The sequence below is a fragment of the Eretmochelys imbricata genome, chromosome 19, assembly GCF_965152235.1.
Source record: "Eretmochelys imbricata isolate rEreImb1 chromosome 19, rEreImb1.hap1, whole genome shotgun sequence".
Classification (NCBI taxonomy): Eukaryota; Metazoa; Chordata; order Testudines; family Cheloniidae; genus Eretmochelys; species Eretmochelys imbricata.
Genome location: NC_135590.1, coordinates 13,120,142 through 13,144,451, shown reverse-complemented (window position 1 = coordinate 13,144,451; position 24,310 = coordinate 13,120,142). Strand labels below are relative to the sequence as shown.

The following is a 24,310-nucleotide window of genomic DNA, read 5'->3' as shown; positions in this document are numbered from 1 at the left end:
ATTACAAGAATGTCACGTGGCACTGTTAGAAGCCTTACTACAATCAAGATATATCACATCTACTGCTTCATCCCTATCCTCTAAGCTAGCAACCCTGTACAAGAAGGTTGGTTTGACATGATTTGTTCTTGACAAACCCATGCTGGCTATTCCTTATAATCCTATTATCTGCTTTGTGTTTACACATTGATGTTTAATAATTAGTTCCAGTACCTTTCCAAATATTGAAGTTAGCCTTACTGGTTGGGGGGAGGGATAGCTCAGTGGTTTGAGCATTGGCCTGCTAAACCTAGGGTTGTGAGTTCAATCCTTGAGGGGGCCATTTAGGGATCTGGGGCAAAAATTGGAGGATTGGTCCTGCTTTGAGCAGGGGGTTGGACTAGATGACCTCCTGAGGTCCCTTCCAACCCTGATATTCTATGATAATTCCTGGGGTCCTCTTAGTTCCTTTTTTAAATATAGGTTCTATGTTTGCCCTTCTCCAGTCCTCTGGGACCTCACCCATCATCCATGAGTTCTTGAAGATAATTGCTAATGTTCCAGGACTGCTTCAGCTAGTTCCTTGAGTACCCCAAGATGGATTTCATCAGGCCTCACTGACTTGAATAAATCTAACTTATGTACATATTATTAACCTGTTCTTTCCCTATTTTGGCTGCCATTCCTTCCCCCCTTGTTGTTGTTAATATTAATTGTGTTAAGTATTTGGTCACTATTAACCTTTTTAGTAAAGACTGAAGCAAAATAGGCATTAAACACCTCAGCCTTCTTGATGTCACCAGTTATTATCCCTCCCCCCAACCAGTAAGGCTAACTTCAATATTTGGAAAGGTACTGGAACTAATTATTAAACATCAATGTGTAAACACAAAGCAGATAATAGGATTATAAGGAATAGCCAGCATGGGTTTGTCAAGAACAAATCATGTCAAACCAGCCTTCTTGTACAAGGTTGCTAGCTTAGAGGATAGGGATGAAGCAGTAGATGTGATATATCTTGATTGTAGTAAGGCTTCTAACAGTGCCACGTGACATTCTTGTAATCAAACTAGGAAAATGTGGTCTCCTTTCCCACTAAGCAGAGGACCGCCACTTGCTTTTGTCTTTCTCTTGCTCCTAGCACAGGCGCCAACTCCGTGGGTGCTCCAGCCCTGGAGCACCCATGGAGAAAAATTAGCGGGTGCTTAGCACCCACGGACAGCCAAGCTCCCCTGCCCCCCAGCGCCTCTCCCCCACTGGCAGCCCCGCTGATCACTCCTCCCCCTCCCTCCCAGCACCTCCCGCCTGCCACAAACAGCTTCTCGTGGCATGCGGGTCAGCTCCGGGAAGGAGGGGGAGGAGCGGGGACAGGGTGTGCTCAGGGGAGGGGGCAGGAAGAGGCAGGGTGGGGGTGAAGCAGGGGCAGGAAGAGGAGGGCACTTGGGGGAAGGGATGGAGGGGGGGCAGGGTGGGGGCGGAGCAGAGGCGGGAAGAGGCAGGGTGGGGGTGGGGACTTGGGGGAAGAGGTGGAGTGGGGGCAGGGCCTGTGATGGAGGGGTGGGGTCGAGTACACCCCCGGGTAGAGGGGAAGTCGGCGCCTATGGCTCCGAGTACATTTAAAGAAGCTCTTCCTATTGCCTTTTATATTCCTTACTAGGTGTAACTCATTTTGTGTCTTAGCCTTTCTGATTTTGTCCCTACATGCATGCGCTGTTCTTCGGTACTCCTCCTTAGCAATCTGTCCATGTTTCTACTTTTTGTAAGATTCCTTTTTGATTTTCAGGTCATTAAAGAGCTTCTGATGGAGCCATATTGGCTTCTTATTATTCATCCTACGGTTCCGTCCCATCAGAATACTTTGCAGATGCGCCTTTACTATGGTCTTCTTGAGAAACGGCCAGCTCTCCTGAACAACCTTTTTCTCTTAGATTTTCTTCCCATGGGACCTTACCTACCAGTTCTCTGCGTTTGCGGAGGTCTTCTTCTTTGAACTCCATTGTCCTTATTCAGCTCCTCACTCCTTCCTCACCTTAGCATCATTAAATCTGTCATTGCATGGTCACTTTCACCCGAAGCATCCTCATTGAGGTCATGTACTCATCGCCGTCTGTGTGGCTAGGACTTCTGGGGGCACGTCCCAGGGTTCTTAGCGCTGCAGTAAGTCAAGCCACTCTATGATTCTTTCCCACAGTGAATTGTGGGAAACCTTGTTGTCTGTCCTAATTTGTGGGAACTCATTGGAGGATTAGTGGCACTCAAGTGGTTGAGCCTGTTCCCTCCCTGCAAAGTGGGGAGATTACCCACCTCAGTGAAAGCAAAACCAGGGATCAAACCCTCCCCCAGCCGGACCAGCTAGCCTGGACTGAAAGAACCAACGCACCTGGGTGAAATGGTTTTGTGTGTGGACAGGAAGGGGGCTAGGGACAAGACCACTACAGAGTTGATTCAGGGGAAGACATACCTTTCTCTCTCTATTCCTCTCTTTCCCTTTTCTCCTTTCTACAGTGAGAAGGCCAGGCGGTCTCTCCCTAGGTGTATGTACAGCACCAATACAATGGGGCCCTACTCTCAGGTGAGGTCTCTATGTGCCTGTGACCCAGGTGGCCCCCAATAACAGCTGGCAGAGGGTACACCTTACCACAACTCACATCAGGTCTGACATGCTCATTGCCCCAACACACTGTTGTCATTATCGGTGTCTAAAAGGGGTCATGTGCAGACTGGTAACACGCTGGTCATTAATGTTGTTGTGTGGGGCATGTACGGGTGGTGTATAAACAGTTATAGATGTGTGCCGGAAGTGTGTTCTTAACATGTGTTTGGCAAGCAGTGCATTAGCCCAGCCAGCCCTAGACAGAGGAATGTTGTTTCACCTGCTTGACTGTGTCTCCACTGTAAATTCGCAAGGGGAGGCTAGACACAATGGAAGTACATTTACATATAAGGTAAACAAAGCCATCTAACTAGCAAGTGGGGGAGATGACCACTTAATTATCATGCTGGGGGCTAGAGGCTGTACCCCCAGGAAGCCTTCCCAGCTCTTGAAACAGAGAAATGGCCTTTGGGAAACAGAAGCAGAAACAGAAAGCGATTTTGGCATCCATCACCTGAGGGACACAAGAGGCCAGAGCTCTTGACACCTGAGAAAGGTGGATCCCTCAGCCCAGGGGGAACTGAGAACTGGCTATTGGTGAGAAACCTGCTTAGACAATGATTGTAACTTGCTGAAGTTAAGTTTTAGTCACTAGAAAGCGTGTTGTGTCTGTAATCTTGTCTGTCTCTTTCACCCTCACTTGAAATCACTTGAACCTGTGGTCATTGTTGTTAATCTTATTCTTGTTTTATTACAAAACCATCTCAGTGCTGTTCTAGCAAAGTGTGGGTCGGCAGCTAACCTAGCAGGCTGATGGGGACTCCGTGTCTCTTTGCAGGCCACAAACTTAATAACTTCTGTGAGCGTGCAGTCAGAGGGACTGACCGCTGCAGAGACGTGTCTCTGGGGAGCTGGGGTTCATTGATTGCTAACTGCAAGGCTAGGTTTGGACGGCCAGAGTCCTGCAGAATATGCTGGCCAGGCAGACAGGCTGGCATGGCGGGGGACTGCTACAGAGTTTAGCAGCAACAGCAAAGCTCACTCCTGCTGAGGCAGAGCGGTGACACGGTGGTTCACAGTTCTGAGGGACCTGAGCAAGACATCACAGTGCCACCGTGATACAGCTTATAAATAAGGATGAGTCACAGAAATCATAAAATATCAGGGTTGGAAGGGACCTCAGGTCGTCATCTAGTCCAACCCCCTGCTCAAAGCAGGACCGATCCCCAATTAAATCATCCCAGCCAGGGCTTTGTCAAGCCTGACCTTAAAAACTTCTAGGGAAGGAGATTCCACCACCTCCCTAGGTAATGCATTCCAGTGTTTCACCACCCTCATAGTGAAAAAGTTTTTCCTAATATCCAACCTAAACCTCCCCCACTGCAACTTGAGACCATTACTCCTTGTTCTGTCATCTGCTACCACTGAGAACAGTCTAGAGCCATCCTCTTTGGAACCCCCTTTCAGGTAGTTGAAAGCAGCTATCAAATCCCCCCTCATTCTTCTCTTCCGTAGACTAAACATCCCCAGTTCCCTCAGCCTCGCCTCATAACTCATGTGTTCCAGTCCCCTAATCATTTTTGTTGCCCTTCGCTGGACTCTCTCCAATTTATCCACATCCTTCTTGTAGTGTGGGGCCCAAAACTGGACACAGTACTCCAGATGAGGCCTCACCAGTGTCGAATAGAGGGGAATGATCACGTCCCTCGATCTGCTCGCTATGCCCCTACTTATACACCCCAAAATGCCATTGGCCTTCTTGGCAACAAGGGCACACTGTTGACTCATAGCCAGCTTCTCGTCCACTGTCACCCCTAGGTCCTTTTCCGCAGAACTGCTGCCTAGCCATTCTGTCCCTAGCCTGTAGCGGTGCATGGGATTCTTCCATCCTAAGTGCAGGACTCTGCACTTGTCCTTGTTGAACCTCATCAGATTTCTTTTGGCCCAATCCTCCAATTTGTCTAGGTCCCTCTGTATCCTATCCCTACCCTCCAGTGTATCTACCTCTCCTCCCAGTTTAGTGTCATCTGCAAACTTGCTGAGGGTGCAATCCACACCATCCTCCAGATCATTTATGAAGATATTGAACAAAACTGGCCGCAGGGCCAACCCTTGGGGCACTCCACTTGATACCGGCTGACAACTAGACATGGAGCCATTGATCACTACCCGTTGAGCCCGACAATCTAGCCAGCTTTCTATCCACCTTCTAGCCCATTCATCCAGCCCATACTTCTTTAACTGGAGAAGGCCGGTGGGAGGGAGGAGAAAGGGAGCTGGGATGAACATGTTCCATACTCAAAAGGCACCGGCTCATCCTGTTGGTACCTGAGCTCAGAGGAGGGAGGAGACAGACAGACACTGCAGATGCACGCAGAACCCACCCGCACCAGCCATCCCAGAAGAAAAGCCATTACATGCTTGACATGATGTGATTTATCATCCTGCAGGTGGCAGCGCTGGCCCGCTTCCTGCCCTCAAATTCTCTACCCTGTCTCAGTGGCCTCGTCTCCCACAGTTAATGGAGAACATTATCCGTACAGCTACCAGAATCCAAGGGCACCGGACTCTGATTCTCCACCATGCTCATGACTCTTCTGGGGGAGTTCGCTTCCCTTCTCCTACGTCTTTTACTGTCCCTCTTCACTTTCCGTCTTACCATTCGTTCTTCTTTTCTTTTCTCCCTCTTGTCTCTTGGTCTTTCTTTCCCACCACGTCTCTCTCCCATTCTGTCCTCTGTCTCATTTTCAGGTGGCTTTGTTTTAATGGTTATTTATTTAAAGGTACAGCACGCCCACTGACCCATGCACACCCCCACCCTTCCCCACACTCAAGTAGAAGGAGCAGGCCACAAAGACCGATCCCCTCCAGGTGTCCCTCTCCAGATCAGCATGAAGTCTGCAGTGGCTGCCTAGATTGTGTCTGCTCCGGAGAGCAATCTGGGAGAGCAGGAAGGGAACAAAAGGAGGAGCAGATGAAAGGAGGGGAAAGTTTAGGGAAGGGGGGAAATAAATGGAAAACAAAATAAAGCACCAGTATGACCAAGCTGGCAAGATAAACAGCCCGTGTCAGATTGATGGAGCAGTAAAGAGCTTTCTATAAAGCAGTTAATACCCGAATAAAAATCATTTTTACTACTGAGTTATAAACCAGCTTCTCTCTATCTTCTCCCAGACTCTGGTGCCAGACCCGATCTCCATGCTCTGGGCTGAGCAGAAGGAAGCTGAAGCATCAGGGACTATAACTGCAGGCTGTTCAGATACTGCAGTGAGGAGCACTGTGTCTATCACCCATCACCATAGCATCTGGGCAGCTCAAAAACATTTGTGAATTCAGCCTCACACCACTCCTCCCAGTGGATCAGTATCACTAAGCCTTTTGTTATAGATGGGGAACTGAGACAGGGAGGTGTTGGGGGGGGGGGGTGTAACTTGCTTGAGGTCACACAGAGTCTGGGCTAGGAACTGAACTAAAATCTCCTGAGACCCAGCCCGCTGCATTCACCACAAGGCCATCCTTGCTATTGAGATGCACCCCTTGACAGAAATCCACAAAACACATCCTAGTCATCTCCAGGAGTTCAACCACCATGAGACAGGCCCCAGGAAAATCACGACACTGGCTTGGAAATCGTGCATTTTAAAAATAATACACTTTGGTTTCTTGGTATATTCCTTCCCGGTTTCAAAGCCGGTAGGTCACACGCACTTCCTGGTTTCAATGCTTTCTCCACAGCCACGAGGGCTAGCAATGTGCATTTCCTCTTCACTGAAAGGTGGGCTCCTCCCACATTCACCTGGCTCCGGAAGCTGGGGCCTGAAGACCAAATACTGCGAGAATCGCGATAAAATGAAAAGAGCCAGTAACACTGTGAGCACGCACCCCCCTCCCATCGGAGTGCAGGCTGCTCCTTTAAAAACCGCCACGATCCCCTCGCTGGAATAAAGACAACGCAAATAACTTTTTGAAAACGAAAACGTTCCTTTTGGAAACTAGCAATGGTTCATGTTTGGCGAGACGGGGTCCTAGCTGCAGAGGCTCTGGCTCCCTAGTAGATGGAGCGCAGCGTCCAGCAAGCACTGCTCTTGGAATCACAGCATGGCTGAGGAAAAGGAGACTTGGGCTGAACAGGGGGACGCTGTGAAGATGCAGAATAGGGCACAAGGTGCTCCCACCCCCGTCTGACAGCTGCGAGGGGTCTCCTTCGGGTGGGGGGGGTGGGGTCAGTGTCAGGCCTTGGCTAGCAGGGGGCATCTTGCCACCATCACCCCAGCCTGGAAACAGGAAACCACAGACAAGCCTCCATTTTGCATGGTACCAGTGACTGCAGGCAGTACAGCCCTGTGGGGTGGATCCATGTGCGGCGGGCAATACACATGGCTCCTGTAGAATTCAGACACACATGGGGAGCCGGGCTAGAACCCCAGACCTTCGGCTCCAAGCCCTTGACCCCTAGAGAGTCACTCCAGCTAACACTGGCTATAGGTCCCTTATCCTGTCTGTGAGCCCAGCCACTGGAGGTCGACATCACTCACAAAGCCAGGACTTCCCACAGCCAGGTTGGATTGTGCCAGCGTCCCCATCTCGGATGCCCCATGGGACATGCTACGGCAGGCTCAGCTGATGGCCATCCCACTCAGCCACATGGCAAATTCCCATCCCTGACCCAAGGGCCAGGCCAGCACACCTCCTCTAGCAGGCTGAGGCTCCTGGGACGAGCAGGGCTCATCCTCGCAGTGCAGGGCATCACACGTATCTGTGAGACTAAGAACTCAGCACACGTCTGACACCAGGGACAGACTCACAGCCTGTCAGGCGCTGCTAACCGCAGGCGAAAACAGTGGGTGCCGCAGAACCCCGAAAAGCCAAGAGGACAGTCCCTGTCACTGCTGAGCCCATCAGCCTGACTCTCCGTCACACTCACCTTGTGCAACACCTTCCAGGCCGTGCAGGGTAAAGCCAACAATACAACCTCGGGTGCAGGGACTGAACCTTTGCAGCTATTGCATGAGCCACAGGCCAAGAACTTACAGGCAGGAATTAGCCAGTCAATTCATCTGGGGGAATCACATGTAGCTCACGGGGGACTCAAGAAGGGAACACAGCGCAAGCGTCACCCAGCAGCACTCGCCTGCACACCTGCTGGCCACAGCCCGGACCTGATCCAAAGATGGGAAGAGCAGCATTGCAGCTTTGTTACTCCAGGACGCTGCACTTGGCCCATTCTCCCTCCCCACCACACGCAGGCATGTGCCCTTGTGCGCACCGCATGAGCGGGAGTTACGGGACAGGGCCTTTTATCTAAGACAACGAGGGAAAAAAAAATACTGCTTGCAAGATCTTCAATGATCAAAGCACAGCTAAACTTATGTCACTTAGCACCTGTATCTTTCTCTCTTGGAGGGTTTCAGCTAAGCATTAGTCTCTCACACACACACACACAAAGTATAATTTCATGCTAAAATGGCATCAAGAAAACTGCACATAAGAAAGAAACAAGGTACTGTCTTCCAGAGAGAGCACAGCATGGGTGTCTCCTCTGTAACAAGCTGCAACAACTCTGAGAATAGACGGGCTGCTGCCTCGACAGACTCCGTACTGCGGATCTGCTCCTAGCAACTGCGGGAGCCAGTGGGGAGGAGGTGGCCTGCTCTGTGTTTGGGCAGGAGGGGATCCCATAGGTCTGACCTGTGGAAAGCTCAGAGGGGCTCAGACTGGGAGGTGTTAATGGGAGATCTGGGGGATGGGAGAAGATGACTCACCATGAGGAAGGTCAGAGGTCAGGTGAGGCATGACATAGCTCCGGATTAGCTCCCACTGAAAGTCATCGTCCTCCCGTTGACTGTACTCACACTGGTTTAAATCCACATCTTCCTCGAAGGTGCAGCCGGCTGCCGTGGGGAGAGGGGGAGAGAGAGAGAGAGAGAGTCAGTGCCGTGGGAAATGCAGCAAGCTTGGCCACAACGGGACAGCAGCAAAAGTGCCAACGGCCCAGGTGAGAGAAAGGAAAAAACCTTCATGCCTGGCTGAAACTACCTGCCAGCCCCCCTCTCAGATGGCATGAGGCAGGCAGACCCCCAGGGCAGGGCTACGGTAGGAGAACTGACACTTCCTCACCCTGACAGGACTTGACTTCTAACCCTAGACATAACAGCAGGCTGACGTGCGAATCTCCACTCCCCCGGACTTCACAGGGCACGTCTTGCAGCTAATACTACACACAGATCCCAACATGCGTGCGCACACACACACCCCCCCTCCCCAGCAGACACAGACCTACACACACACGGATCCCAACACAACACAAACACCCCAGCGGACAGAGGCCTCCCCTCTTTCTAAAGCCACCTTCTCCCCTTTAAGCTCCCCACAAGCAAGCCCAGAATAATGCCCATCGTTCCCTAGCCCAGTCCCACGTCTGAAGGGGACCTGGGGCTGACAGGGGCACTGAGAAGATTATTCAGAAGGCAGCAGCTGGAAAACCTGGATCATTTAAGCTTTGCATTGGTGGCACTGAGCCTGCCTTGCCCTCCTACAGGCCCTGAAATGAGACACCGTGCAGAAAGATGGATTTTTAAATGGAGATAGCCAGGTTATTTCTTGTCCCCATAGCAGCGGAACTACAGGGCCAGGGAGGGAGGGGGCACAGAGCTGGGCAAGGCCCCAGTGGTAAGGTCAGCTCTCCTGTTCACACCCAGGCAGGGATCAATCAGGATGGATGCTGCTCCAGCCCTCCAGCATCCTCCAGAGCAGCTATCCTCCAGCAGGAAAGGAGGGGCAGGGAATACAGGATATGCACACATACAGGATGTAGGCAGCTACTCCTCCTATGGGGGCTTATTCTAATGCAGACCATAGGGGGACCCCATGTGGCGAGGCGAGGCAGCCCAGGCCACGTTAGGGTAAAACATTACACCAGAACTAACACAGGTGATCGGCACCTGGCTTGGCCTACCCTTCAGTCCCTAACACACATTCAGACCAGGCCTCATCAGCTGCGATGGGACCCCATCCCTCTTGCCTGCAAGGAAGCACCAACAAGGATGATGCAGCTAAACTCAGAGCCTTGCATTGCTGTTTGTCCCCAGGGAGCTGCCAGTGGTTTTCAGGGACGATATTTAAGCTGTTCTATCCCGGACACGTGCAGTTCAGAGGGGAATAAAGCGATGGTTATGAGGAGTCTGTTTTAAATGCAGCATAAAACGGCAGCCGGGTGACCAGAAAGCAACAAACACGGAATGAGACGTTTAGTACCAAATACAGCCAGGATGAAACACAGACATGGGAACGGCAGTCTTCGGGGGCAGACGGGGTCATGATCCCCTTGCTGATTGGTTATGTTTCATATCTAATCAACCAGCCTTAGAAAATAATGAACCGCCTGTGAGGCTGGAAGGGAAGGCAGGTTGCATGCCTGGTGAACCCCTGCCAGCTTTGGGAACAAAGACACCTCTTGGACCCACGTTCTGCATCGCGCAGCTGTATGATCACTGCAGTTCACACATGGGGAGGAATGTAGAGACAGCACCGATCACGTTTGGATCCAGAGCAGGTTTGGGTCCACACCCGCAGCAGACTTCCAGGATGCTGAGATTATCTGGGAGCGGTTTGATTGGGTATTATAGACATAGGGGACAGCCACAAAATGTGGATCTGAATTCTCACCCCACTCCAAAGTTCAGGGGTAGGGTGATCAGAGCCAGTCTCAAGTGCAAACACCTCAGCTACCCGCCCACATCCCTATCGCTGCAAGGCCAGCTGTCACTCACAGCCGCTGGCCCCCAGCATTTTAAAGTGAAAGACAGCAATGGTCATAATCTTATCTCAATGGAATGACGTACAGCTCCGTGCATAGCGCGAATGGGGCAGAAGGAAGGAATAGGGTTTGCCAAAAGGGTAACGTTGGCAGAAGGCAAAATGGGAGGGAGGGGTCCCAAACTTCTCGAAAGGGCTTTACAGAGAGCAAAATAAAGCAGAAAAGTCAGGCTAGAAACCAGGTGTCCTGCTGCTGAACACTGAACACTGCACCCCACTGGCTCCCTCGACTGCAGAGCGGGGAAAGGCACTTGACTGAGCATAGCTAATGCCAGCAAGCCTGGTTAGAAAATGCCCAGAAACACCGGCGCATACGCAAGGTAAACCAGCTTTGTGATTCCGTCTGATATAGCCAAGCGCAGTCCCTAGCCTCCCACCCCCCTCCAGCCTGCAGAAGGATGGCGCTCTGATGTCTCATCCTATGAATACTTCCCCCATGGCCGGGACCCAGGGTGCTTTTATGTTCAGTCATCTGTGCACCAGCCAAACCAAAAAAGGAGCTGGGGATTTGATTTTGTACAGCATGTAACTGGTACAGCTTGGCTTGTTAAACACTGACCTATTGTTCCATTAAAGCCACAGATTAGACGCAGGCTAAGGCTTCGGTAATAATTAATACCGACCCCCTGGGCTGAGCAGAGCAGCCCATTAAGAAACCCCTGAGCAAGCACAAAGAACAAAGGCAAATACCCCATAAATAGGCCGGTGTTCAGGCTCTGCCCAGCCCTTTTTATTATTTCATTCGCTTTTTCCTATTTTTTCCACAAATTACATCAGCCAGTTCTCACCGGGGCTCAGGAATCTGTGCTCAGGCAATTAGCAGCTTCACTAGGGCCTAGCATGGAAATTGCTACCCAGGCAAGTACCAGGATGGCTCTACAGCCTGTGGGACATGCGGGCCAGAGCACGGGGCTTGGCACCACTAATGCCCCGGAGTGGATTTCCCTACTCCTTAAGCAGGGAGCAGTGGGTTCACAACCACAGGCCCGGCCTGCCCCCACATGCAGACAGGGAGCAGCCCCTTCCAGCCAACAGCCTATTGATGGGTGCTGGCTGCTGTGTGCGCGCTTTGTGTGTGCACACACATGCTGCTCTTCCCACACACTGGCATAGCATGCTCATTCCACCACGTGCCAGCACCCCAGCGCCCACGCAGCTCGCCCCTGGCACTCACAGACAAGGGCACTCCCCTCAAACAGGCACCCATGAGCCCCACACCTCACATGCATATACACTGGCCCCTCAATACTCACTCACACGCTATCCCCCAACACACACAGATGCACCCCCTCATGTACCGACACCCCAACTCCTTGAGGCGCAGTCTCCCCTATACAAAGGTAGCTCCGACCCCCACACATACACACCTCTGCACCCAGTTGAACTCCACCTCTCTGTGCGCCGTGGTGGGTGGCTGGATACTCAGCAGCAGCTGGGCTGCAGCAGCTCCAAAACCAGCCTGGGTATGCCCAGGGCCCTGAGCTATTCCTCCAACTCCACCACAGAGAACAACTCGCGTCAATCCACCCTGAGCCAGCCTTTGCCAAAGGCCACCACAAGGCTCTGCCAAAGTTCTCATCCCACCGGCTAACTAGACGCTCCACCACAGAGGTGGCTTGGTCCAGTGAGCAGGGCCCCAGACTAGGACTTGGATAGTGGCAGAGCTGAGAGTAGCCCCAGATCTCCCAACTTGGGCAAGTCCCGTCCCCTCTCTGTACCTCAGTTTCCTCTCCCAGCCTCTCTCTAGTTAGATTGGTAACTCCTGGGGGAGGGGCGGCTTTCCACTCTGTGTACCTAACCTCAGTGCTACTGGCAGAGAATCTTAGAACTGGAAGGGACCTCAAGAGGTCAACTAGACCAGTCCCCTGAACTAAGTACTATCTAGACTATCCCTGACAGGTGTTTGTCTAACCTGCTCTTAAAAATCTCCAATGATGGAGATTCCACCACCTCCCCTAGGCAATTTATTCCAGTGGTTACCCACCCTGACAGGAAGTTTTTCCTAATGTCCAACCTAAACCTCCCTTGCTGCAATTTAAGCCCATTGCTTCTTGGCCTATCCTCAGAGGTTAACAAGAACAATTCTTCTCCCTCCTCCTTGTAACCACCTTTTATGTACTTGAAAACTGTTATCGTGTCCCCTCTCTGTCTTCTCTTCTCCAGACTAAACAAACCCAGTTTTTTCCCCTCTTCCCTCAGAGGTCATGTTTTGGTTGCTCTTCTCTGGACTTTCTCCAACTTGTCCGCATCCTTCTTGACATGTGGTGACAAGAACTGGACACAATACTCCAGTTGAGGCCTAATCAGCGCAGAGTTGAACAGGAGATTTACTTCTCATGTCTTGCTTACAACACTCCTGCTAATACTAATGGCATACTAATGGTATAATTCATTTACATCCATGTCTAAACCAATATAGAAAGCCAGTACAAAAGGCTTTGTGGTGTAAGATCGGCTATCTGCAGTTGAGTTAAACCTGGTCTCAGCTGACTTAAGATAAACAAAATCTTCCCTCACAGGACTAGGGAAGACAATGTGGACGAGAAGCTGGATATGAGTCAGCAGTGTGCCCTTGTTGCCAAGAAGGCCAATGGCATTTGGGGATGTATAAGTAGGGGCATAGCCAGCAGATCGAGGGACGTGATCGTCCCACTGTATTCGACATTGGTGAGGCCTCATCTGGAGTACTGTGTCCAGTTTTGGGCCCCATACTACAAGAAGGATGTGGATAAATTGGAAAGAGTCCAGCGAAGGGCAACAAAAATGATTAGGGGACTGGAACACGTGACTTATGAGGAGAGGCTGAGGGAACTGGGATTGTTTAGTCTGCGGAAGAGAAGAATGAGGCGGGATTTGATAGCTGCTTTCAACTACCTGAGAGGTGGTTCCAGAGAGGATGGTTCTAGACTATTCTCAGTGGTAGAAGAGGACAGGACAAGGAGTAATGGTCTCAAGTTGCAGTGGGGGAGGTTTAGGTTGGATATTAGGAAAAACTTTTTCACTAGGAGGGTGGTGAAACACTGGAATGCGTTGCCTAGGGAGGTGGTGGAATCTCCTTCCTTAGAAGTTTTTAAGGTCAGGCTTGACAAAGGCCTGGCTGGGATGATTTAATTGGGGATTGGTCCTACTTTTGAGCAGGGGGTTGGACTAGATGACCTCCTGAGGTCCCTTCCAACCCTGATATTCTATTATTCTATGAGGCCTAGTGGCTAGGACACTGGGCTACGAGTCAGGAGATTTGGGTTCTAGTCCAGGCTCTGGCCTGATGGGCAACCCGGGGCAAGTCAGTATAATAAGGAAAACCACACTGGATTGCCTTGCCAGGAAGAGGAGTGCTCCCTGCCCCCTATGCAGCAGGGGGCCCTGAACTGCAGGATCACACTCCTGTTAGACACAAATTCCCCTGCAGTCAGGCTCCTCCAACCGCAGGGAGCAAGGAGGGCTCCATGGACCCAGAGCAGACACAGTTGCACACAGGTCTCCCCAAGGCCACCGAAAGGCTCTGTCCCACCCAGTGCTGCTGGATCTGCACCCACCCAAAGGCAAAGCAATATTCAGTGCTGACAAATGGACAGGGTGCCTGCCTGCACCCACAGCTCATTTAATACAAGAAATGAACAGAAAGTGGGTCCCAGTGCGCTGGAGTGGGTGCCTGCCACATGGGCAGGCTGCTGTCCACACCTCCCACCTGATTTAAGGGCCTGGCTAAAGGGGTGAGGCAGCACACGCATCAGCACATTAATCCAGCTGGCAGTTCTTTGAAGCTACACCAGGCTCTCCCCTTGTGCCAGCCAATACAGGAATAATAAAAGAATCACTTTTTTAAATGCATGAGTGCAACATTGATTAGTCTCCTTAAAATGCCTGGGTATGTGTCATCCCAAAAGACCCCCCAAAGCACTTTCTAAATAGCACGCAGTACATATGAGGAATGGCTTCGCCTGCCACTACAATGCAGCCACCTTAGGGGTGTAGCATGGCAGCTGCTTAAACAACCCACAGCAACATTGTCCCCACCAGTTTAGGGCAGGAAGTGAAGATGGGACTATAGTCCAGGGAAACTTCCAGGAGGGATTTATTGGGAATTGCATGACATCAGGATACCTAATTCAGGCCTTGATTTCCCCTACAGGACCATGGTGTCTCAGCACTGACCAGGGTCTCAGCTTCACATCCCACCCAAAAGCCAGCACCTCCAGGTGCACAGAGCCTGCCTACCAGGAGTAATACAGAGGCAGTAATGGCACCTGCTGGGTGACCAACAGCAAGCTGAGTTTTCATGGCAGTTCTCTCGTCGCATCCAGGCCAAAGCAGGCCCTGCTTCGCTTACAAGAACAAACGCGAGCACAGCCACGAACAAGAGGCCGGGGCCACAGGGAAAGGGTTGACAGTGCGTGCACTGCTCACCCCCCAGAGTTCCTCCCCGCACTCTCAAAAGCGAGCTCAGCCTCCGATGAGACGGACACACTTAGTGCAGTTTGGCTTAGAAAGGAAAGGGGGAGGAGGAGCCGTGAGAGAAGCAGATAAAATATCAGCATGCTGGAGCGAGGCAGCCGCCCCCTCATTCGTGGAGCTGAGCACGGACTGAAGCTTGGTGAGGGTACAAAATACTGAAATCCCGTTCCCCAAACACACGCATTCCCAAGGGGATTAGAAGTGGAAATACTCTGGGAGGAGGTGCAGGCTTTTCTTTGATGTTTCCAGCCCCATTTTACACCCACTAGGGGTTCAGAGAAGGGCCAGGAAGATGCAGAGTTACCAGGACTAATCCCAGTTCTGGAAGGGATTAAACCTTGTGCTCAAGGTTTAAACCCATCTCTGCTAGCGACCACAATTCGACCCATGGGGGGTGGGACAGATTACCCCACAGCTGTTATGGTAGCATTCTTCTTACACCTGCCTCTGACACATCTTCTGCTGGCCACCGTCAGAGACAGGACAGTGGGTCGCGTGGCCAGTCTGGCAGTTCCAGGCCATCCCATTTTGGAGTGATTCCCCAGCGAGGCTCAAGCTTTATGTTGTTTGCCTGTTAGGAACATCAGCATGAGATGCACAAAGAGGTCGTTTGAAGAACCACTGAAATACAAACACAGCCCTCCCACAGCTGAACTCCACGGCCAGCCAGCTGCCCTTCTCCGCGTGAGCAGCAGCAGGTAGCTTTGTTATGCTCGCAAGTTTTTATCAAAACATTTATTTAAAAACAGGTTGTTACAAGAACTAGAGCCAAGGTGCCAGACACAGGTGCAGTCTGGAGGATGAAACTCACGACTTCATGTAACGGAATGCGGCTGCAATAGGTGCACCAGGTTTGGCGTGCCCCCTAGTGGCAATTCTGATTATAGTACTACTTGGAACAGGAACTTGCCCGCTAATCAACGCTAACTAGAATCCTTAAAGGAAATTTGGGGTGGGCGGTGTTTGGAGATTGAATTGGAGGCCTCAATGCCTCCATCTTCCCTACAAAAATCCTGCATCTGAACACATTATTGCCATCCCCACGTGTTAAAAATAAAAGCACGAATCAGGAGCCCACAAGTTATGAGATTTGCTTAAAACCATCAGATTACAAAAATACCTAGGTGCTGTACAAAAAGAACAAAAAGACAATCCCCGCCCCAAGGTTTTTCCAGTCTAAGCATCAATTGAAAGAAATAAAGAACAGTGAAATCTAACAGTTACTTTGCAGTTTATGTTGGTGACTGTGGACAGGTAGAACCATTTCTTTGACTATTTGTCAGAATCAACCTTCCCCACTCTTCTCCCCACAGCAACAGTTTTCAAGCTTAACTGTGGTGTATCCTGCATCCAGCCAGGTACTAGAGGCTACAAGAGTTTTCAGATCTTCCAGCTTTTACTGCACCAGCTTGAGAGCAACTAAGAAATTATCTAAAAAAGAAAAGGAGGACTTGTGGCACCTTAGAGACTAACAAATTTATTTGAGCATAAGCTTTCGTGAGCTACAGCTCACTTCATCGGATGCATTCAGTGGAAATTATCTGTAAGACTTTGCACCCAAGTTATACTGTGGGAACTGGTGATGTCACATAAGAACGGCCATACTGGGCCAAACCAATGTTCCATCTGGCTCGGTATCCTGCTTTCCCACAGTGCCAGATGCTTCAGAGGGAATGAACAGAACAGGGCAATTTATCGAGTGATCCATCCTCTATCATCCAGTCCCAGCTTCCAGCAGCCAGAGATTTAGGGAAGCCCACAGCATGGGATTGCATCCCTGACCATCTTGGCTAACTGCCATGGATGGATCTATCCTCCAGGAACTTATCTAATTCTTTTTTCAACCCAGTTATACTTTTGGCCTTCACAGTGTCCTTTGGCAAAGAGTTCCACAGGTTGACTGTGTTGTGTGAAGAAATACTTTACAGCCAAAGCTATGCAGGAAATAGCGGCTGGGGCATAACGAGGAGGAGGAGGAGAAGAGTTTTCAGGTGGGATAACACACACTTGCCTGTCCCAATACGTGTTTCCCTATTTAGTGCCCTTACAAAGGGGGCATATTTGCAGCCCAGCCAGTAAATTAGCACAGGGCAATGCCTGGGGAGCCAGGTTCTGCAGGGTAGCTGAGACCAGAATCTGGCCCACCGCACTCTGAACATTTTAACAATCTGGGATTTACACTCTTTCAGGGCTTGTTCTAGAGAACAGGCAGGAGGGGCATGAAAATATAAAATGCAGATAAGGGCAGGTTCTGCCACTTTCTCCCACTGCCCCCATTCTGCTTTTAACCCCATGTGTGTTTTGTTAATGCACCGAAGGTAGAAAATGAACACAGCTCTCACACTGGGCCTTGCCAGGAGATGGATTTGCGTGTAAGCAGCTCTGGGAAGGCAGCACTTTGGAGAGAAGCTCTTAATGAGTTTTCTGTGTCTCCCCGGGGCGCTGCACCACAGCACGCCTGGGCCACCACCCACCCGAGGGCACTTCCACCACACAGAGACGGCGGACGCTGGCAGACACCATCTCGAAGGGCAGATTCCCATTGCCTGCCCTTGTTCACCGTCCCTCCAGCACCACTATGTTAGATACTGCCTCATTTTCCCGTTATGAGACAATGGGGAATGTCGCTTTCTTCTAACACTGAACAAGGAGCTCTGGGATATCAGGATTATCCCTAAGGCTAATGGCCCTGCTTCCAATGTAGAGCTTCTACTTAGAACCTTCCCCAGGCCTCCCCTCCCCTGGCTTGCTGGTACAGTTTTAAAGGAAAAATACATAGCCAGTAGATTCTGCTCATTAGCAAAATTGATGTCATCTGAAGGTTGCCAACAGGCGGAAGACAGGCTTGCAGGGCTGCAGCCCGGGAAGACAGCGCTGGGATGTGCACAGTACCTCTCCCTGGAGTCCTGGAAGCCTGTGGCTAGGCAGGGAGGCTGCGGGCCTAATCAACGCTAACTAGAATCCTTAAAACCTCCACAGGGAGGTTTGTGAGGCTTCAGCCAGGGAAAGTGCATGAAAAAGTTGTCAATAAGCAGTGTTGAAGTCAGTGGGGTGGGTTTCCAGCAAAACGTTTCTATTACTGGGAAGTTGTTAATATCAGCATTGCTGTTAACCAGCAACAGCTGTAAACACACACACACACGTCCCCTCTTGCTCCACATTTCCAAGCCCCCAGGCCCTTTCCCTCCTCCTCTCCCGACTCCAGAGCGCTTGTTCGCTATTTTCTTTTACTCCGGACAGAAGCCCGTGCTCAGACCCTTGGCCAGCACTGTACAGGATCGGAGTTCGAGTCTCCCAGCGCGCCAAGCTGCAATGATGGGGAGGGCAAATTCCATGCTGGCTACACCACTTTCCATGGGTCAATGCCACCTTCCTGCTCCCTAGGGGTAACCGCTTTTCCCTGGGGCTGCCCTGACTGCTAAGACAGACTAGGAAGCTGCTGCACCTAGGGGAAGCCGCAAACCTCCTCTGAATTCTCTGATTAAATCTAGCTGCTCCTCTGAGCAGTATTAACAGTGGGGACAGCACGCCGCAGTGTCTACATCATGCAGTCAAAGCGCAGGAGCCAGGCCCTGAAAACCAAGCGATTAAGAAGAAAAAAACCCTCATGATTTTTAAGCCACAAGACCCCAAGCCTTCTGGTTCCTGAGCCTTTCTGGGCCACGCTTTCAAAGTTTTGCGCTGCAACCATGCGGGCTAAACCAACTTTTTCTTTTTTAATGAAAGTTGCTGTAAATCACATGAGTCCAAGCACTGGGGCTTTGGGAAAACCATCAAGACTCAAAACAAAGAGAGCCAAAGCTGGCAACCCTGAAAAGCAAAAGAGAGAAACAAAAAGAATGAGAAAAAAAAGAGGGGAACCCCCCGAAAGCAGATGAAAGAAAGAGAACTATTAAGTATGAAGAGGAAACCCACTGCCAGCAGGGTCCTTGCTGTACCCCCCTGCATCCCCAGCGGAGTTTGGCTCCTTCATCCTGTCTTAGCAAAGGGAAACCTGGGCACGGAAGGTAATTTAAATTAACAGCAGTCAGCACAGAACCACTCGACAAGCAGAGGACCAGACTGGAGGAGGGGCCGTTGGAAAAGAACAGCCGCCCGCCCTGCCTGTGGGGCAGAGCCCAGGCTCGGTGCTTGGTTTTCCCAAAAGGGGGGGGAAGTTTTATGACAGCTCCCTGCAGAGCCCAAGCAGCGCTGGTTGGCGAGTAGCATGCCATGCCTCTCACCTCTGGGGTGCCAGTTTCCCACCAGCTTGGGGCAGTGGAGACCAAAGCTTGTTACCACCTTACAGCTGTTTGATGACCTTTGTGAAATGAGTCTGCTGAGTCTCAGCCCATGTCCCCATCTCAAAAGCCACCGCACACCTGGCAGATTAGGTGAATTAACAGGGCTTTTCCCTCCTAGCTTTGCAGGGAGAAAGAATGGCCTAGTGATTAATGCACCAGACTGTGCTGCAGAAAATGAACATTCAGTTCCCCGCTCTACCACAGACTCCTTGTGAAATTTCGCACAAGACTTTCTGTACCTCAGTTTCCCCACTGCAAAAATAGTGATTGCATGCTTTGCCTGCCTCCTGTGAGGCAGCATTCTTTCCTCTCTCCAAGATGCTTGGTTATTTGTTTGGGCTCCCCAAGAGGACCATCACCTCTGCCAGTTGCTTCTGAAGATACAGAAGCTGCTATTAGCCAAATCGAAACATTTTCACATCCTCGCCTAGAAACTGCTTACCTCTGATCAAGAAATTGCCAGTGAAAGCCTGTCATTCCATCTAATATGTTGCCATAATGAAACAATTTTTGCTAGTCACCAGCGGAAGCTTAAAATGCAATTATGTGGAATGGATATTTCGCCAGCTAATACACAGCTGTCCGAGCCAATCAATCTCCCCGCCTTGGACAGGTTGATTGTTATTGCTCCTTATGCGTGGGCCTGTTCTCTCTTCCTCTCCCCCGATCTATAGCTGAAATGAAGCTAGGCTGGGTGGGATGCTCCGTATTGCCAACAAATTTGTACATAAATGCACACGGCCTTGAAAACAGCTTCCCTGGTAGACAGCATGAGAGATACAGCAGCCTGCTGCACTTTGGTGCTTGGCCATTAACTCTTACACAGCTGCTGGAATGGAAAGTGGTTAAAAAAAACCCAGCTAATTGTTTGTACTACAGTAGCAAGTAAGGCCACCACAAATTAAATCAGGGCCCCATTGTGCTAAGCGCTGTACGTGCATATAGTAAGAGACAGTCGCTACCCAAAGGGGGGGGGGGGGGGGGGGAGATAGCTCAGTGGTTTGAGCATTGGCCTGTTAAACCCAGGATTGTGAGTTCAACCCTTGAGAGGGCCCATTTAGGGATCTGGGGCAAAAATTGGGGATTAGTCCTGCTTTGAGCAGGGGTTTGGACTAGATGACCTCCTGAAGTCCCTTCCAGCCCTGATATTCTATGAAAAGGGTTCACAGTGTAAACAGACAGCAGTGGACAAAGAGGGAAACCGAGGCACTGAAATCCACTCAAGGTTATACAGCAAACGAGAGGAAGAGCCAGGATTAGAATCCAGCTCTCCTGATTCCCAGCCCAGTACCTAAGCTACTAGACCATAATGGAGATCTGGCGTGATCCAGCAACCTTTAAATCCTGCTGACCACTTCCTAAGCCCCTATCTTCTCTTTGTAATGCACTGGCCTAGTGCACGTGATCACAACTCCCCTAATGGCTTGTTCCAGTCATTATTACAGCCTGCTACTCACGGCTCAAGGAGCCCTCCTTTAACTCAAGCAGAAAAGGCTTGTGCTTTTGTTATTAAAGGTGCAAGGTTCAATCCCCACTCCTGGAGGGGGTGTATAATTATGCACCCATGGTATATTACAGGTGCATGACCATTAAAGTCCCGTGGCACTATGTACAGAAGAAGACTATTTTCCCCTTATGCACCAACCAAAGTTCCTCACCCAAATCAGACTGTGCAAAAGTTGGCTGCTCCATCCACCCCAGCGCTGGTTGCATTTCTGTGGCCCTGCCATGAAGAATGTCAAGGTGACGTTTTGATTAATATCCCACCTTCCCTCCAATCTCAGCAGCTGCTCCTCTCAGGTCAAGGCTGATTCGAGGGCAGAGGGGCCAGGAGGAGCTGCACTGACTGCTCCATGCCCTGTGGATTGCTAGAGCAGGCATGGCCTACAGGCCTCTTTCCACTGCAAGACTGATAGCACCATAAAAATTAAGATTAAAACAGATGAATTCCAATGTCCCAGCTATAGATCTCATGGCCGCTATTTAGAAGTCATCATCTTCCATCAGCCACGGAAAGACAAATAGAATTAGCCCAGTCCCCAGTTCCCTGCCATGCCCAGGGTCAGGTTCATAGGCTGAAAACCTCAGCTCTAAGCAGAGCTTTCAAAAATCAAGGCTTTTAGTCTGCCTGGGTCTGAAGCATCAGCAATCGCTGCTTCACCAGTCATTCGTGACCAGAGCAGCCAGGACTCCTGGGTTCTGCTGCCACCCCTGCCATGCAGAGTTCAAAGTACCATCTGTACAATGGGGATAGTTATATCCATCTACGTACTGGGCAAGCAGGAAGCCCTGTCAATTTCATGTACAAAATGCTTTGAGACCCTCAGATGCTGGGTGCTCACACCATCCAAAATGCTTGGACTTGCGCTCGCTCGGCTCTGCTTTTGCAGTACTTAAGCAAGCGAGGATGCTGGTTACCCTGACCAGAAGGGGAAGCAGTTGGGTAAAACACCAGTTGAGAGATGAACCGATCGTTTCCTTTCCCCACACCGTGACTGAGCAGGTATCAGGCGGTTTGGAGGAGTCCCCAGTGGTTTCAGAGTTGAAGATGCTGGCCTGTCCTTCCAAATTACAATCATTAAGCACCATTTTGCGCATCTCACCCAGCCCAGAGGACCAGAAGACCCAGGCAGCAGTCTTTCTTCATTATACATCCCCATGATGTCTACAGGAGCTTTGCTAGAACAACATCTGTCCTGGGAGTGCATTAGCACATGTCTGTGTGTGCTTTCAATAGAGGCCACATGCAGATGGGCTCAAGGCTGCTCTCGTGAGATTTACAGGTCAAGTCCACGCTCACTGATTGGTTGAATCCTGTTGTTCAGATGAACATCCAAGATCCCCAGCTGTTGAGAGCAGCCTAACACTCCCCCCTAGCGAGCAGGTGGGCAATACGGCAGGATAGCCACATTCACCCACTGGAGCACCTGCCACAGTGAAATCAGCTGGGAGCTCCTGACAAACCGCCATGGGAGAACTCCGATTCGCCATGCTCCCATTGATCGAAAGCACCTGATTGCCCAACGGCTGGTTATGGGGTTATCCTGCCAGAGCTCGTAAACTCTACAGGCCGTCCGCTTCCCATGCAAGCCTGCCCCCAAAGTAGCTCCCCCCGTGTGGAGTTTAGTAGCTCCAGGAGTTGTCTGGTCAATAACAGAGAGGCCTGGATGATCCAGACTCCTGGTTTAGCAGAAGGTTTATGCGTAGCCTTAGCGCTAGTGTGAAACGAGGTTCTGCTGCACTTAGGGATGTCTCGTACACGCTGAGAAAGGCAGCGGGCAATTCTGACACCCAGAGCTGTATGATGAGTCTGTTCCAGGGTGCGACTCTCAAGTTCCTCTGAGGTTTGTTACATTTGGGATGATGGTTGAGCAACCCCAAATGCACATTACCTCCTTTCCACCCCATTGGAGTGAGCCCTGCATGGGAACTCTACCAAGACCTCCCACATCACAGCTCGAACCACAAGGCAACCCGGCAGGCCACACCAATTAACTTGTATGCAATGTACAACCATACAGACTCTTGCCTAGCCTACGGACTGATCACTTGGCCAGAGGGCTGGAAATTAACACTGTGAGCTGCGCACTGCATCCATTGACCAAGAGCCAAGCTGTACAGAGCGTTGGCCGGTCAACTCCTGGAGGTTACGGCAACCTCGGAGTTGCCTCTTTATTTTGTAGCATGCTCCAGGGGTGGGATCCGTGCACTGGCTGCCAAGGGCCATGCCAGTCCCTGCTGGCCATGGCTCAACCACTGGAGCTGCTAGAATTCAGATGGAGGTTTCTGCCCATTGAGTTGAGCTTGCCTTCCCAGACAGCACATTGGCCTGGAAGGGTTGCACGGGCAGGGGGAAAAGCTCTATTAATAGCCTCGTTCAGGCAGCACCAGATTGCAGGGGGCTGGCAAGGGCCCCAGCTGGAATGACATCATGCAACCCCAACCCTATGAGAGGAACAGCGGCGCCGCTCCCAGGCACAGGCAAGCAGAAGAAATTGCTACCTGTGCACCTGCCCGGCCCTATCCCTGGGCAGACAGAACTGAACCCATCCGCACCACACCACTGGGAGGAAGAGAAGCAGCCTTATCTCCATTCCACAGCTGGGAAACTGAGGCACGGAGAAACTAAGGCCCAGATCCACAAAGGTATTTAGGCGCCTCACTCCTATTGATTACAACAGAAGTTAGGCCCCTAAACACATGAGGATCTGGGCCTAAGAAATCAGCAGCAGAGCCAGGAATGGAAGCCATGACTCCCACATACCAGGCCAGTGCCTTACCTCTTCCAAACTCTCTCACACCTCCTTGCCTGCTTCTTTCAAAGCCAGGCTTGCTTTGCAAGGTCGTTATTCCAGCGCTACTGTCCAATGGTCTCTGGGGAGTGGCCAGCACAGTTTGCCAGCAACGTGCTACGTAAGCAGGGTAGGCTGGCATGCGAAGTTGTCAGCCGAGCAGGGCCAGCATGTGCTTTGGCATGGCACTGCGGCTGTGCACCCAGTTAACAACAGGTTACTCTCCGGATAATGCTCGGGGGGGCAGGACTAAACTGTGGGGTTAATGTAAGTAAGAAAGAAAGAAGGAAAGACAGACTCGGGAAGTTAGAAGCCGCAGAGCAAGGAGTGCCAGGGCGCCCCAGGAGTAAGAACAAGCCAGCACGTGCCCAACACAGCAGCATTCCATGCCCGGGCCTAATCTTACTGCAAGACTGGCAGCGTATGGAGTCGGGTGGCGACTCAGCCAGATTCCAGACGTTCCCAGCTGTGCATTACCGGCCGGTGGGACACCCAGATGGCTATTTCAAGTGACTGGGTAAAAAAGGCTCTTTCTTCAAGGACAGACCTGACCCTTCAGAGTCAGGACAACTAAGAGTGGGGAGAGGCAACCGGATTCTATTCCTCCCTGGACATCAACAGCATGGCTTCCCTGGGGAAGCATGACCCGGCCTGGGGGATTCCCCTTCTTTCTGGTGAGACAGGGGAAGACCCAAAACCTTTTTTCTGCTGCAGCACGGGGTCACAGTCGGGGAAAGGCTGAAGAACACCCATCCACAGATTTGTCCCCCATGTGCCAGTTGCCACGCTCAATCCCACCCTTTTCCGTGCTGGGGGACCCCAGTCCTGTGCCTGCAGACCACATGCCACGACTGAGAATGCCCACACCAGCTAAAGGTCCCAAGAGTTTGCAG

General features: G+C 51.1%; 1 protein-coding gene across 1 annotated transcript in view; it reads right to left on the bottom strand.

The window, feature by feature from the left end:
* The window catches only part of PTPRU (protein tyrosine phosphatase receptor type U), a 299,318-nt gene that overhangs the window by 220,351 nt on the left and 54,657 nt on the right, over nt 1–24,310 (bottom strand). The window contains 1 exon segment of the mRNA XM_077837733.1: nt 8,335–8,463. Within this exon segment, the coding sequence (XP_077693859.1) occupies nt 8,335–8,463 (129 nt within the window).